This window comes from Hyla sarda, chromosome 7 (assembly GCF_029499605.1).
Source record: "Hyla sarda isolate aHylSar1 chromosome 7, aHylSar1.hap1, whole genome shotgun sequence".
NCBI lineage: Eukaryota > Metazoa > Chordata > Amphibia > Anura > Hylidae > Hyla > Hyla sarda.
This window is the reverse complement of record NC_079195.1, coordinates 13,401,588-13,417,843: the sequence shown is the minus strand read 5'-3', so window position 1 is coordinate 13,417,843 and position 16,256 is coordinate 13,401,588. Positions and strand designations below refer to the sequence as shown.

The 16,256-nt window shown below is 45.6% G+C and overlaps 1 protein-coding gene across 1 annotated transcript in view; it reads left to right on the top strand.

Moving 5' to 3' along the window:
• Positions 1 to 12,970, top strand: part of NHLRC2 (NHL repeat containing 2) — an 88,264-nt gene extending 75,294 nt beyond the window's left edge. Inside the window, exons 9-11 of the mRNA XM_056528986.1 lie at positions 71 to 280; positions 7,828 to 8,047; positions 10,390 to 12,970. Coding sequence (XP_056384961.1) covers positions 71 to 280; positions 7,828 to 8,047; positions 10,390 to 10,646 — 687 coding nt within the window. The 3' untranslated portion in view covers positions 10,647 to 12,970. The remainder of the gene's footprint in view (positions 1 to 70; positions 281 to 7,827; positions 8,048 to 10,389) is intronic.
• The last annotated feature ends 3,286 nt before the right edge of the window (positions 12,971 to 16,256 follow it).

Here is a 16,256-nt window from a genome sequence, read left to right as displayed (position 1 = left end):
ATTAAATAACCCAAAAAATTAAGATGTATTGATCAAAGCTTTTTTGTTTTTCCCTCTCCTTTTCTGTCAGGTCAAAACCGTGGATCCGAAGTCCAAGAGCTGCATCACCCTGGCAGGCACAGGGCAGGCTGGGAATGCACCAGGTCCGAGCTTTACTGAGACGTCATTCAATGAACCGGGAGGCCTGTGCGTCACGGAGGACGGGCGCCTGCTGTACGTTGCGGACACCAATAATCACCAGATAAAAGTCCTGGATCTGGAAACCAAAATGGTGTCTGTGGTGAGTGACATCATCCTCTAGGATTCTTAGCCTGAGCCACTGTTCCCAGCTTTCGGCTGTCTGGGCATGCTGGGAGTTTTAGTTTTGCAACGGCTGGACACACTGTTTGGAAAACATTGGAATAGAGGAGAAGTGTCTGATTGCAGGGGGATTGTAGCAGTCATGTGGGCGCTCAGAGGGAGCAATGTAACAATACAATGTAGGTAAGGGTTTCCCAACCAGTGCGCCTCCCGATATTGCAAAACTACAACTCCCAGCATGCCCGGACAGCCTTTGGCTGTCCGGGCATGCTGGGAGTTGTAGTTTTGCAATAGCTGGAGGTCCACAGTCTAGACATTTGTAGTATTTTCTAAAATAAAACCTGTAGAAGTCACTTCATAAATTTGCGCAAAGCCCCTGGATAGCTCCAAAAACGTAAATGTTTTTAAATTTTCACTCCATTTCGAATAAAGTTTCACTTGTTTGATTGAAATTCAAAGAAAAAAAAACTGCGCAAAGTCAAAAATCGTATGGTGAAAACCAGAGGGAATCGTACGCACATACAGTTATCTAAAATTCCCATTGACTCCCATGTTAAAAAAATAAATGTATACGGTTTTTCACCCGGACCAAAAAAACATGGTAGACAAAGGTTTTGGGTACGGGTTAAAAAAAAAAAAATATGACAAAACCGTATAAGATGCAAAACGGACTAAATCGGATGATGCGCTTGACATACGATTTACAATGTTAAGTCAGTGAATACGGTTTTCTATACGGTTCCATACGGTTTTTAACTTAAAACCGTATACGGGAACTGTATAACAAAAACGTGGTGTGCATGCAGCCTTTAGGGTACATTCACATGGGTGGGTTTGAGTTGCCTGCTGCAAGTTTTAGCCGTGGAAGATTTTTTGCAGTGGAAAAATCCGCAGCAGATTATATTGACTTCAATTGGGTCCACTACGGAAAAGTCGTAAAGCCGCCCGTATGAACATACCCTTAAAGGGGTACTCCGCCCATAGACATCTTATCCCCTATCCAAAGGATAGGGGATAAGATGTCAGTACGCCGCGGTCCCGCTGCTGGGGACCCCGGGGATCGCTGCTGCAGCACCGCGCTATCATTACAGCACAGAGCGAGATCGCTCTGCACGTAATGACGGGCAATACAGGGGCCGGAGCATCGTTACGTCACGGCTCCGCCCCTTGTGACGTCACAGCTCCGCCCCCGTCAATGCAAGTCTATGGGAAGGGGGCGTGGCGGTCGTCACGCCCCCTGCCATAGACTTGCATTAAGGGGACGGGCCGTGATGTCATGAGGGGCGGAGTCATGACGTCACGCTGCTCCGGCCCCTGTATTGCCCGTCATTACGTGCAGAGCGAACTCGCTCTGTGCAGTAATGATGGTGGGGTTCCGCAGCGGCGATCCCCGGGGTCCCCAGCAGCGGGACCGCGGCGATCTAACATCTTATCCCCTATCCTTTGGATAGCGGATAAGATGCCAGGGGCGGAGTACCCCTTTAAATAGGCACTGTCATAATCAAAAACTTTTTATGTTGTACATCTTGGCAAAATAATAACATTTTTTAATGAAGAATATTAGAAAGGCTATCTCATTTTTATAGAAATCATGGCTTATAAAAAAAAAAAAAGACCACTAGGGGTCCCCATACCATCCAGAACATAATCCTGTCCGGCTGCAGCATCATCTATGTCTCAGCTGAAGCACACGCTGGGACAAAGTCCAGGAAGTGAGGGGGGGACAAGCACCTCTCTATGCTCACTCCTGTCCTATCAGACTGCAGCATGAAAACAGAGAGGAGGGGTTACAGAGCAGCCTGCAGTGATTGGATGAAGAGACACAGCACAGCAGACTCAGGGAGGAAGTGAATGCATGGTGAATGGGGGTGGGCTCAGTGCTTGCCTCTGACACGCCCCTTCCTAAGTAGTGGATGTCAGAATAAATGAGCAGCAGAACAGAGAGATTTGTGAGACAAATACAGAAGCTAGACATGTAAAGCATCTACATGACCTAGCAAGTAACATTTATAGAAGGATTATAATAATTTTTTCTTTAAACAGCTCCCTTTTAGATTGTGGCTCTGTCTCTTTAAAGGGGTACTCCGTTGCTCAGCGTTTGGAACAAACGCTGGAGCCGGCACCAGGAACTTGTGATGTCTTAGCCCCGCCCCCTTATGATGTCACGTCCCACACCCTCAATACAAGTCTATGGGAGGGGGCGTGACAGTCGTCACGCCCCCTCCCATAGACTTGCATTGAGGGGGCGGGACGGGACATCATGAGGGGGCGGGGCTATGACGTCACAAGCTCCCGGCGCCTGCTTTAGCATTCGGAACAGCTCAACAGCGGAGTACCCCTTTAAGAAGCAGTAGCTGTTTAAGCGCCAAAGTGATGGTCGCCCCTTTCCGTCTCCTGACGCATTACTCTTTGTCCTGGTCTGATAATCGAATCGTCGCCATGAACAAGCGTCTATCTAATTACCCCCCCCCCCGTCCTATCTTCCACATAGCATCAAAAAACCTTAATTTTTTTTTCTTTTTTACGAAGAAAACCCAGGGTTGTTGTGTTATCCGTCAGGTAGGCGTCCTGGTGTCAGTCAGCGGCAGTACGATATTCCCGGGGCGAGGACGTATCGCCAGGACCTGCCAATATAATGAGAGGCGTCAGTCATCAAATAAAGAGCCCCCCCTCCTCCACCCGCTGACACCCACACAGCACATTGTACATTACGGATCGTTACATCTGCTTCCTCGGATACCACAATACGTTAATACGCCGCTGTGAAGTCGCCGCTCATACATTTATGCCGGGTTTAATTTTGCTGTCAGCAGAGGATTATTTTTTCTTTTGTTCTGCAGAAATCTTCGTGTCTAGAACACTTTTATTCTCAGCTGTTATTAACTCGTCCAACTTCGCCGAACGACAAGACGGTCGCCCTCATGGAGAAAACTTTTTTTTTTCTTACTTAGCAGACACCATGCTGCGTCTGGTACAGAGCGAGAATCCTGTCCATTTGGGTTATCCTGGCGCGTATCATATCTATGATGCTACCGAGAGAGTTGTTGCCGCTTATCCATGTAAGATGATTCAGATAAGTCTGTTCCAACTCTTGCAGAATGCCCAGGAAGCCTTTCGACAGTGTTTTCCAACCAAGGTGATTTCAGCTGTTACAAAACTACAACTCCCAGCATGCCCTGACAGCCTTTGGCCAGTGTTTTCCAACCATAGTGCTTCCAACTGTTACAAAACTACAACTCCCAGCATGCCCAGACAGCCATTGGCCAGTGTTTTCTAACCAGGGTTATTTTTAGCTGTTGCAAAACTACAACTCCCAGCATGCCCGGACATCCATTGGCCAGTGTTTTCCCACTAGGATGCCTTCAGCTGTTGCAAAACTACAACTCCCAGCATGCCCAGACAACATTTGGCCAGTTTTTTCCAACCTTGATGCTTCCAGTTGTTTAAGACTACAACTCCCAGCCTTTGGCCAGTGTTTTCCAACCATGGTGCTTCCAACTCTTGTAAAACTACAACTCCCAGCATGCCTTGACAGCCTTTGGCCAATGTTTTCCAACCAGGGTGCATCCAGCTGTTGCAAAACTACAACTCCCAGCATGCCCAGACAGCCTTTGGCCAGTATTTTCCAACCAGAGTGTATCCAGCTGTTGTAAAACTACAACTCTCAGCATGCCCGGACAGCCTTTGGCCAGTATTTTTCAACCAGGGTGTATCCAGCTGTTGTAAAACTACAACTCCCAGCATCCCCGGACAGCCTTTGGCCAGTGTTTTCCAACCAGAATGCTTCCAACTGTTACAAAACTACAACTCCCAGCATGCCCAGGAAGACTTTGGCCAGTGTTTTCCAACCAAGGTGCTTTCAGCTGTTGCAAAACTACAACTCCCAGCATGCCGGACAGCCTTTGGCCAGTATTTTCCAACCAGGGTGCATCCAGCTGTTGTAAAACTACAACTCTCAGCATGCCGGACAGCCTTTGGCCAGTGTTTTCCAACCTTGGTGCTTCCAGTTTTTTAAGACTACAACTCCCAGCTGTTGCAAAACTACAATTCTTAGCATGCCCGGACAGCCAAAGGCTGTCCGGGCATGCTGAAAGTTGTAGTTTTGCAACAGCTCGAGACACCCTCTATGGAAAACAGTGGTCTCGAGGACCCAGACAGGCTGTCAGGGCATGATGGGAGTTGTAGTTATGTGTTCATTAGAGGAGCTGTCGTGGAGGGGTGTATGTCTGCCCACGAGCTTGCTGTTTCCAATGACCGCTTGCATATTGTAAGTGCAGTTCTGGAGCATTAGATATTAGACATAATTCTTCCCTTTCATTACAAATCATATAGGTTGTACAAAGCAAAACATTTCCCAAAAAATTTAGCACCTGCCTTCCAATTTGTTATGAGAAAAATCCACATTGCATTGAATCATAAGCAGGTTGTTGGTTATTGATCCGGTCTTCAGGTGACCACTAGAAAGCCTAGCGGTCGGCTTTGGTGAATATAGGGACAGATGCCCATTAAAGGGTGTGTAAAGTTTTTCAACTTTTTATTGCTTTACTATTTCTTAACTAATAACAATAATAATAATTATAATAAATACAGAATAAAGAAATAAAATAAATAATATAATAAAAATAATATAAAAAATCATTAAAAAAAAAAGCAACTTTGCAATTAGCATTGTTTAAAAACAAAACCCCAAAAAAAACAGGTGACCACTAGAAAGCCTAGTGGTCGGCTTTGGTGAATATAGGGACAGATGCCCTTTAAAGGGCGTGTAAAGTTTAGCAACTTTTTATTGCTTTACTATTTCTTAACTAATAATAATAATTAATAATAAATACAGAATAAAAAAATAAAATAAAAAAATAATATAATAAAAAATATATAAATAATCATAAAAAAAGCAACTTTGCAATTAGCATTGTTTAAAAAAAATAGAAAAAATATATACCTTTTTCATTGGACTAACAGAATTTTGTAGAGACAAGCTTGCGGGATTTCTCTAGATAGATAGATCGAGATTATATATATATATTATATATGAGAGAGAGATCAATTTTTTTTAAACAATGCTAATTGCAAAGTTGCTTTATAGAAAAAAAATATTAATGATATTATTTTATATTATATTGTATTATTATATATTATTGTATAGTAGGAATATATATAAACAATAGTGCAGCACTCCAAAAATGCAAAAAATAAATAAAAATGGGTGAAGTTTATTGACTCCCATCATAGCAGCAATGTTTCAGTCCAACACTGGAACCTTTTTCAAGCTTATAGATGCATCATACTTAATGGGGGTATTTATACCCAGAGAAAACATGTGCTCAATTAACAAAGTGCAAAGTGCTTATCAATTAATCAATTACATAAAAAACTATTCATATTTGTTTCCAAAATATTTTAAATCATTACATAAAGTGCATATTTCATAATCTTCATAGTGGTATATTAAAGTGCTCAAGTGCTTGATTCCCTCCCGCCTCGACTACTGTAATTCTTTACTAATAGGCCTTCCTTTCTCCAAACTCTCCTCTCCAGTCCATCCATAATGCCGCAGCCAGACTCATCTTCCTCTCCAGCCCCTACACCGACGCCTCCTCCCTGTGCCAGTCACTACACTGGTTACCAATTCAGTCCAGAATACAGTACAAAATCCTCAGTCTCACACACAAAGCTCTCCACAATGCTGCACCTCCCTACATCTCCTCTCTCATCTCTGTCTACCATCCTACACGTTCTCTCCGTTCTGCTAATGACCTCACACTAACATCTTCTATAATACGAACTTCTCACTCCCGTCTCCAAGACTTCACTCGTGCTGCACCGGTTCTCTGGAATGCCATCCCTCAATCCCTCGGACTCAACAACAACATCCATAGTTTCAAGCGTGGCCTAAAAACACATCTCTTCAGACAGGCCTATAACAGTCTTTAATTGGCCTCAACATATCCCCAACATATCCCCAACATATCCCCAACTTATCCTCAACATATCCTTAACATATCCCCAACGTATCCCCAACATATCCTCAGCATATCCTCAACATATCCCCAACATATCCTCATCATATCCCCAACATATCCCCAACATATCCCCAACATATCCTCAACATATCCCCAACATATCCTCAACATATCCCCAACATATCCTCAACATATCCTCAACATATCCCCAACATATCCCCAACATATCCCCAACATATCCCCAACATATCCCCAACATATCCCCAACATATCCCCAACATATCCCCAACATATCCCCAACATATCCCCAACATATCCCCAACATATCCCCAACATATCCCCAACATATCCCCAACATATCCCCAACATATCCCCAACTTATCCTCAACGTATCCCCAACGTATCCCCAACGTATCCTCAGCGTATCCTCAACGTATCCCCAACATATCCTCATCATATCCCCAACATATCCCCAACATATCCTCAACATATCCCCAACATATCCCCAACATATCCCCAACATATCCCCAACATATCCCCAACATATCCCCAACATATCCCCAACATATCCCCAACATATCCCCAACATATCCCCAACATATCCCCAACATATCCCCAACATATCCCCAACATATCCCCAACATATCCCCAACATATCCCCAACATATCCCCAACATATCCCCAACATATCCCCAACATATCCCCAACATATCCCCAACATATCCCCAACATATCCCCAACATATCCCCAACATATCCTCAACATATCCTCCTATACCAGTGGTCTTCAACCTGCGGACCTCCAGATGTTGCAAAACTACAACTCCCAGCATGCCCGGACAGCCAACGGCTGTCCGGGCATGCTGGGAGTTGTAGTTTTGCAACATCTGGAGGTCCGCAGGTTGAAGATCACTGTTGGGTTTAGAATCATTTTTTTTTATTTTGGACCTTTAAAATAGGGTGCGTCTTATATGCCGATGCGTCCTATAGGGTGAAAAATACGGTAATAGGGGGCGTGGCACTACAATAATGGGCGTGGCTTAAAATGTGCCACAGCATCAAAATCTAATCATAAAATCTATGTTACAGTGTTTTTAGGATATATAGCCCTACAGTTTCTAATACTAAAAAAAAGGAGGTTCTCAGCTCCAGGACCAGACCCAAAGTCCAAAAACCAGTACACAAAAATCCAAAAAGAAAGCGGCACTCCACACGTTCAGGGTACAATGAATAAAAAAAAGTGTAGATTTATTCACCCATCTGTTAGTACAGCCAAGTTTCGGCTCTACAGTGACGCACCGATTTCTAAGCCAACCTGAAGTCTGATGTGAGGAACGTTTAGTTGGAAGAGAGTAACACATGACCACACAGGATGTGTTTGTAGTCTGTTACCATGGAAATACATAGGTCTGCATAGGAACTGTAGACACAAAGGTAAAAGACTGTGCGATGTTACGCCATTTTTTTTCCCCTTAGTTGCAAAAGTGTTCACACCCTTTAAGGCACAATCTGCAGCTGTGTTCTTCTTCACTGGCTGATGTTTTTTTTTTCCGTCTCTCTTGCAGCTTCCACTGTTCTCTGCGGATTCGGCCGATGTCGTGGACAGCGCACTGCAACCGTTACGGATCAACAACCCAAAGCTGCCGAAATCTGCTCCTAAGGTCAGGCTGGACCCCTTACCTGTGTCTCCCGGCCAAACCCTATACTACTCGATGGACCTCAAACTTCCTGCGGGGGCAAAACTGACCGAGGGAGCCCCCAGCTTCTGGTTCCTGTTCACAGAAGGTAATGGCCCTCATTTACTTAGAAAATTGGGTTGTAAGTCCATCTTGCTTTCTTACCCGACTGCATTTTTCCCCTGGTATTTATTATTATGTCGCATCCTGTTTGTCGCACGTGGGTTTTGTAGGTTTTGGTTTCCAACTCCTCTGAGCTGTCGGGAAAAAATCCACAACAATTCAACAAATTCGGGTTGGAAATCTTAATAAATACGTGGGAAAGCTCAGAAATGTCGGGTTACGCCCCTTTTTCGGGTTTGGGAGAATCCACATCGGGTCCGTCGGGAAAAAATGTCGCATCGTGTCGCAGACTGGCGCACGATGTCTGCGACATGGCGCGGACAAAGGTGCACCAAAAAAAACCGACAAAAGAGGTCGGGTTTAGAATAGTAAATGATGGTCAATGTGTGCACCGCCATAGAGGAAATCTTTTATATTGCCCGTGATCAGCCGACTAATGGGCAAATGGGTGTTGATAGGCCTTTTAAATTATTATCTGCCCCCCATTGGGATGAATTTAAAGGGTCAACAAACAACGCAAGAGCGAACTGCAATGGGCAAAGCAGCACAGCCCTGATATTGATTATAGTTGTATCCTAATGGAGCTATGCTGCAGTGTAAAGCATCGCAATTTAAAACAGCCTCTAATACAATTTTTCCCAACCCGAGTGCCTTCAGCTGTTGCAAAACGACAACTTCTATCATGCCTGATTTTGATGTAATTTGCAAACAACCTAATGTCTTTGGAAACACTCTTCAGACTATCAGTAAGAGAAAAGCAGCATGGTGGGTATTTTTTTCTGCTGATCCAACACCTGAATCAGTGTTTCCCAACCACAGTACCTTCAACTGTTGCAGAACTACAACTCCCAACATGATGGGAGTTGTAGTATTGCAACAGCTGGAGACACCCTGGTTGGAAAACACGGGTTAGAGGCTATTCAGGCATGCTGGGAGTTGTAGTTTTGCAACTACTTCAGGCACCCTGATACGAAAACACTGGCCAATGGCTGTCCGGGCATGCTGGGAGTTGTAGGTTTGCACTAGGGATCGACCGATATCGTTTTTTTAGGGCCGATACCGATAATCTGTGAAGGTTAGGGCCGATAGCCGATAACTTATACCGGAATATCGGTATAAGTTATCGGCTATTTATCCCCCCTCGACACCGCTGCAGGTCATTGATTTAAAGCGGGCGCTGTGGCTTTTGTGGCGCTGTGCAGTGGCTTTTGCGGTGCCATAGGCCGCCGCCGCCACCAGCTTCTCTCCCCCTACCTGTCAGGGTGGGCCGGGCCATCCATCCTTCCTGTAGTGTCCGGCGGCATTCCGGGTGGAGGGTTAACCAGTCCGGGCTGTCCTTCTTCTCCGGGGGTCCTCTTCTCCACTCCGGGCAGGCTCCGGCCTAGTAGCGCAGCATAGACGCCGCTGCGCAGTGACGCCCGTGCGCAGCGACGCACCTGACGTCACGGCGTAGCGGCGTCTATGCAGCGTACTAGGCCGGAGCCTGCCCGGAGTGGAGAAGAGGACCCCCGGAGAAGGACAGCCCGGACTGGTTCACCCTCCACCCGGAATGCCGCCGGACACTACAGGAAGGATGGATGGCCCGGACCACCCCCATTACAGGTAAGTTTATAATTTTTTAATTTTTTTTTATTGACTCGGAGGGTGGGGAAGGGGCCCGACCGGTATAGCGGTATGGGCAAAAATCCATACCGGTATACCGCCCAGCACTGCGACGCGGGGGGGTGGTCGCGGTGCGGCGGGTCGAGGGGGTTGGGGCGTGTGCGGCGGGTCGGGGGGGGACGGTCGGTCGCGGTATGGTGGGGGCGGTGCGGGGGGCGGGGCATTATCGGCTTATCGATACCGATAATGCCCAAAATCGTGATTATCAGCCGATAATATCGGCCATACCGATAATCGGTCGATCCCTAGTTTGCACCCATGCTGAAAAAAACTGGCCAATCTGGGCATCCTGAGAGTTGTAGTTTTGCAGCAGCTGAAGGCAACCTGGTTGAAAAGCACTGGCCAAAGGCTGTCCGGGCATGCTGGGAGTTTTAGTTTTACAACAGCTGGAAGACCCCAGACTAGAAAACACAGGCCAAAGGCTGTCTGGGCATGCTGGGAGTTGTAGTTTTTTATTTATCATTTTGTGTTGCAATAAACCAGTCCTCCCCAATTGTAGAGCTCTGATTTTTGTAAAACTACATTCATGATAGGAGTTGTAGTCTAGCAACAGCTAAAGATCCACAGGTTGGGGGGGGGGGGGGGGGGGGGCGGCACTGCAATAGACAAACCGACATGGCTTTGAATACTGATTATAGCGGTAATAGTTCTGCTCTTCATCCCCAGGTCACGACTGGCTTCTAGATGGACAGAAAACCTACGGTGAGATCAGGAATCTGACTAAACCCATCCAGATAGAGGTGACGCTTCCCCTGCAGTTCGCCAGCACCGATCCTGAGCTGCACGTCGGCGTCTGTGTGTATTACTGCAACGAGAGCACCTTGTGTATGATGAAATCCGTGTCCTTCTCGCAGCTGCTGCATGGTACTACCGGAGACACAAGCAGCAGCAGCCTTCCACTACTTCTCTCCTATGTCTTCTAACAACCTGAGTGCACATGGGATCTGAGGGGGACCCTATACCGAGCGACCTAGTGGTAGCGCTGCCCTAACTACCTGAGTTGCTGTAAGGCAGCGTTTTTCAAACCGCGTGTTTCCAGCTGTTGCAAAACTACAACTCCCAGCATGCCCGGACAGCCTTTGGCTGTCCGGGCATGCTGGGAGTTGTAGTTTTGCAACAGCTGGAGACACACTGTTTGGGAAAACACTGCTGAATGGGGGCTTCACAAATAATCCAGTGATTGTATGTGCAATTGGATCCTTAAAGGGGTTTACCGCTGCTAGACATAGGGTATAAGATGTCTGATTGCGGGGGTCCGGCACGATTTCCCCCAGCACCCGCCGTTCTAAACAAATGCCAGGTTCCTGTAGCAGTGGTGGTGATGTCATGGCCACACCCCCTTTGACATCACACCATGCCCCCTCCATTCATGTCTGTAGGAGGGGGGGCATATTGCACGACACCCCCCCCCCTCTCATAGACATGAATGGAGGGGGGCATTGTGTGACGTCAAGATCGCCGCTGCCGGCTCAGAGCATTCTGAACAAAATGTTCAGAACGCTGGAGCACCGGCGTACCCCTTTAAACCAGTGCCAAACTACCTGCCCCTGTATGGCCACCCTTAGTTCTAATCTGTCAGGTTGTTGAAATTCTGTATATGGGTACGTTCACACATGAAGTTCCACTGTCATTCACTTTAACGGATTCCTGGATAATCTGCACTAATTACAAATACGAAGCCGTTGAAGTGAATGGTAACGAAACTTGCAGGGGGGGGGGGGGGAAACCCATAGGGGAACGTACCCATAGACTACCCATAGATTAAAGCCTTGTTCACGTCGCTGAATCTGGCCAAAAAATATTTCTATTGCAACAGAGTTCTATTTTTTTCAATGGGATTCTGCTGCACGTGCTTAGGGTGCGTTCACACTGCGCAATTCCCTCAGAATTACACGCTGTGAACATAAACATCAGTGTCGATGGGTTTCCGCGAGACCCGTTCACACTGAGAAATTTCAGCGGCGGACAATTCCGCCGCTGAAATTGTTCCGCGTAGAGAATGGACGCATTTCATTCTTAGTGCAGAATTCCGCGAGCACTGCATAGCCGTCAATGGTGACAGCGCAGTTCCGCGGGGTCATACCGCCGGCGGCGGCTGCCAGGCTGGATCTCCACTCGCTGAATTCCACGAGCGGAGATTCAGCGTGCATTCCGCAGTGTGAACGCACCATAACGGCGGAATTTCCGCTGAGGAAACATCTGCTGCGGAAATTCCAATTCCAGTGCCGCTCGCTATCTGCGGAATGTCCGATGTGTAAGCATAGCCTAAAAGTGACATTACGGGGGCAGTCAGCTGCCTGACATGTGTGCCAATCAAGTAGTTGGGCACTTTGGTAACCTATAGGTGAAATATGTTTGGTGATGGCCGTAATAGCCACCTATACTGTTCATGCAGGATGCACCACTCTTTCCCAGTGTCCTGAATGGGAGCTTTGCCTTATTATGCACTGATACCTTCCTCACTCGTACTCTGCAGTGAATCTTCCCAATTACCCAGCCGTCTTTAAGGGGTAACCCCAGAATTGAGACTGGGTTCACTGTACGAAATTGCGCTTTTGAAATTTCCTCTCGGAAATTCCGCCACAGCAGAGTCCCATTGCCGTTAATGGGATTTCGCTGCACAGTGCACGTGACGACGTCGGCAAAGAAATTCCGGAATGCATTTCCTTTTATGGGGACGGCAATGTCCACATTGTCCGTAGTGTGAACAAAGCCTGAAAGTTCTATCCCCTATCCAAAGGATAGAAGATATAACTAGCTAGGACCCCCGCCCATTACAATACTGTGCCTTGCAAAAGTATTCACCCCACTTGACTTCTTCGCGGGGTGTGATGTCGTGAGGGGGCGGGGCTATGACATCACGAGCTCCAGCGTTCGGAACAGTTTGTACCAAACGCTGAGGAGCAGAGTACCCACTTTAAGTCTGACCACAGATTTTCGATTGAATTGAAATCTGGGCTGTGACTAGGCCATTCTAACACATTCACATGTTTCCCCTTAAAGGGTTACTCCGGTGGAGTACTGGTGCCAGAAAGTTAAACCGATTTTAAATGACTTCTATTAAAAAAATATTTCCCCTTCCAGTACTTTTTAGCAGCTGTATGCTACAGAGAAAATTCTTTGCTTTTTGAATTTCTTTTTTGTCTTGTCCACAGTGCTCTCTGCTGACACCTCTGTCCATGTCAGGAACTGTCCAGAGCAGGAGAAAATCCCCATAGCAAACCTATGCTGCTCTGAACAATTCCTGACACAGAGGTGTCAGCAGAGAGCAATGTGGACAAGACAAAAAAGAAATTCAAAATAGAAAAGAATTGCCTCTGTAGCATACAGCTGCTAAAAAGTACTGCAAGGGTAAAGATTTTTTTTTTTTATAAAAGTAATTTACGAATATGTATAACTTTATGGCACCAGTTGATGTTTTCTACCGGAATACCCCTTGTTGCTGCGTGTTGCTTTAGTGTTTGGGGTCATTGTCCTGCTGGAAGGTGAACCTCCGCCCCAGCCTCAAATCATGAACAGAGTGCTACAGGTACAGGCTCAAGAATATCCCTGTATTTAGCACCATCCATCTTTCCCTCAACTCTGACCAGTTTCCCAGTCCCCACAGCATGATGCTGCCTCCACCATGTTTCACTGTGGGGATGGTGTTCTTTGGGTCATGTGATGTGTTGGGTTTGCGCCAAACATAGCGTTTTCTTTGGCTGAAAAGTTCAATTTTAGTCTCATCAGAGCAGAGCACCTTCCTCCATACATTTTGGGATTCTCCTTTGCCTTTTCGCAAACTCACAACGTGCCTTTTTGTTTTTAGCTGAAAGTAATGGATTTCTTCTGGCCACTCTGCCATAAAGCCCAAGTCTATGGGGCGTCCGGCTTATTGTCGTCCTATGTACAGATCCTGCAGTCTCTGCTGTGGACTCTGCGGCTCCTCCAGGGTTACCTTAGGTCTCTGTGTCGCCTCTCTGATTAATGCCCTCTGTGCCCAGTCCGGGGATCATCAAACATTTAGATTTTTTTTTTTATAACCTAACCCTGACTTGTACTTCTCAACAACATTGTCCCTTACTTGTTTGGAGAGCTCCTTGGTCTTCATGGCAGTGTTTGGTTACTGATGCCTCTTGCTTAGGTGTTGCAGCCTCTGAGGTCTGTATATGTAATGACAGATCATGTGACACTTAGATTGCACACTGAGCAATTGGTTGCAGAGCTTTATATGGGATTCCTCACAAAGGGGGTGAATACATACGCACACGCCAACTTTCTGTTTTCTATTTCTAAACAATAGTTTTATTTACATATTTTTCTCATTTCACTTCACCAACTTAAACTATTGTGTTCTGATCCATCACATAAAACTCATATTAACAAAACATTGGAATTAAAGGGGTACTCCGGTGGAAAACTTTTTCTTTTTTTTTTTTATGAACTGGTGCCAGAAAGTTAAACAGATTTGTAAATTACTTCTATTAAAAAATCTTAATCCTTTCAGTACTTATTAGCATCTGTATTCTACAGAGGAATATCTTTATTTATTTATTTTTTTTTTTTTTGTGTTGTCCACAGTGCTCTCTACTGACACCTCTGTCAGTGTCAGGAACTGTCCAGAGTAGCATAGGTTTGCTATGGGGATTTTCTCCTGCTCTGGACAGTTCCTGATACGGGCATCAGGTGTCAGCAGAGAGCACTGTGGACAAGAAAAAAAAGAAATAAAAAAAAATGAAGATTTTCCTCTGTAGCAAACAGCTGCTAAAAAGTACCGAAAGGATTGAGATTTTTTAATAGAAGTACTTTACAAATCTGTTTTACTTTCTGGCACCAGTTCATTAAAAAAAAAAAAAGTTTTCCAACGGAGTACCCCTTTAAGGCTGTTATGTACCAAAATACGAAAAAAGTCAAGGGGGATGAATACTTTTGCAAGGCACTATAATTGAGGTCAGGTGACCCCCCCAAAGTGAATGGTGTGGCAGCCTCTTCTAAAGCTGCTGTCTATTGGATCGTGCATGTGCCCTGCTGTCCATTCACTTTGGGGACCATTGACTTCCGTTCCCGTGATCAATGGGGTTCCAAACAGTCGGACCCCCACCAATCAGCTAATTATCCCTTATAATGTGTATAGGGAATAACCTTGAAATTTGGGATAAAGCCTTTAATGTTGTATACTGAAAATCTCCTTAACTGCTGTCCCGGCATGCTGGGAGATGAAGTTTTGCAACAGCTGGAGGCACATGGGTTGGGGAACACTGCTTTAGGGTATGTTCACATGTACAGGATCAGCTGCTGATTTTGGTACCCATTGACTTCAATATGCAGCAGATCCCGTATGTGTGAACGTACCCTTAAAGGGGTACTCCACTGGAAAACATTTTCTTTTAAATCAATTGGCTCCAGAAAGTTGAACAGATTTGTAAATTACTTCTATTAAAAAATCTTAATCCTTCCAGTAAATATCAGCTGCTGTACAATACACAGGAAGTTCTTTTCTTTTTGAATTTCCTTTCTCCCTGGCCACAGTGCTCTCTGCTGCCACCTCTGTCCTCGTCAGGAACTGTCCAGAGCAAAAGAGGTTTCCTATGGGGATTTTCTCCTGCTCTGGACAGTTCCTGACATGGACAGAGGTGTCAGCAGAGAACACTTGGGGTCAGGCAGAAAGGAAATTCAAAAAGAAAAGAACTTCCTGTGTATTATACAGCAGCTGATAAGTACTGGAAGATTGGGATTTTTTAATAGAAGTCATTTACAAATCTGTTTCACTTTCTGGCATCAGTCGATTTAAAAGAAAATGTTCTCCAGTGGAGTACCCCTTTAAGGGTTTGTTCACATTACGGAAATCAGCGTGGGATTCCTCAGTGTATCCGTGCACTTACTGCTCTATGGTAAATGGAGCAGAAATTATGCTGAATCTTCTTTTTATATAATTTAATTTTTTTTTGCAGAATTTGACGTAGAAATGAGCACCAAAAAATCCCAGAAAGTTCTGTTACTGCCGCGTTCCGGTAGAACGTGTTCAGTCTTCCGTCACCGCAGAGGAAAGCCCATTGAAGTCAATGGGAGTGCGATACAAGGCAGAACCCGCACGGAATTCTTAGCGGCTAGTCTGTCACAAATTTACAGTGTTGCGGCCAGCAACACTGGTTGTGCCACAGTTATCTCCTTATGCCTCCAGGTTACCCTAGAGCGGTGTTTATCTAAACAGGGTGACTCCAGCTGTTTCAAAACTACAACTCCCAGCATGCCCGGACAGCCAACGGCTGTCCGGGCATGCTGGGAGTTGTAGTTTTGCAACAGCTGGAGGCATCCTGTTTGGAAAACACTGCCCTAGAGGTGCGATCGCCTATAGGGAGATCTCTTTTTTCCAAATACGTTAAAGGGGTACTCCGGTGAAAACCTTTTTTCTTTTAAATCAACTGGTGGCAGAAAGTTAAACAGATTTGTAAATTACTTCTATTAAAAAATCTTAATCCTTCCTGTACTTATTAGCTGCTGAATACTACAGAGGAAATTCTTTTCTTTTGGGAATGCTCTCTGATGACATCACG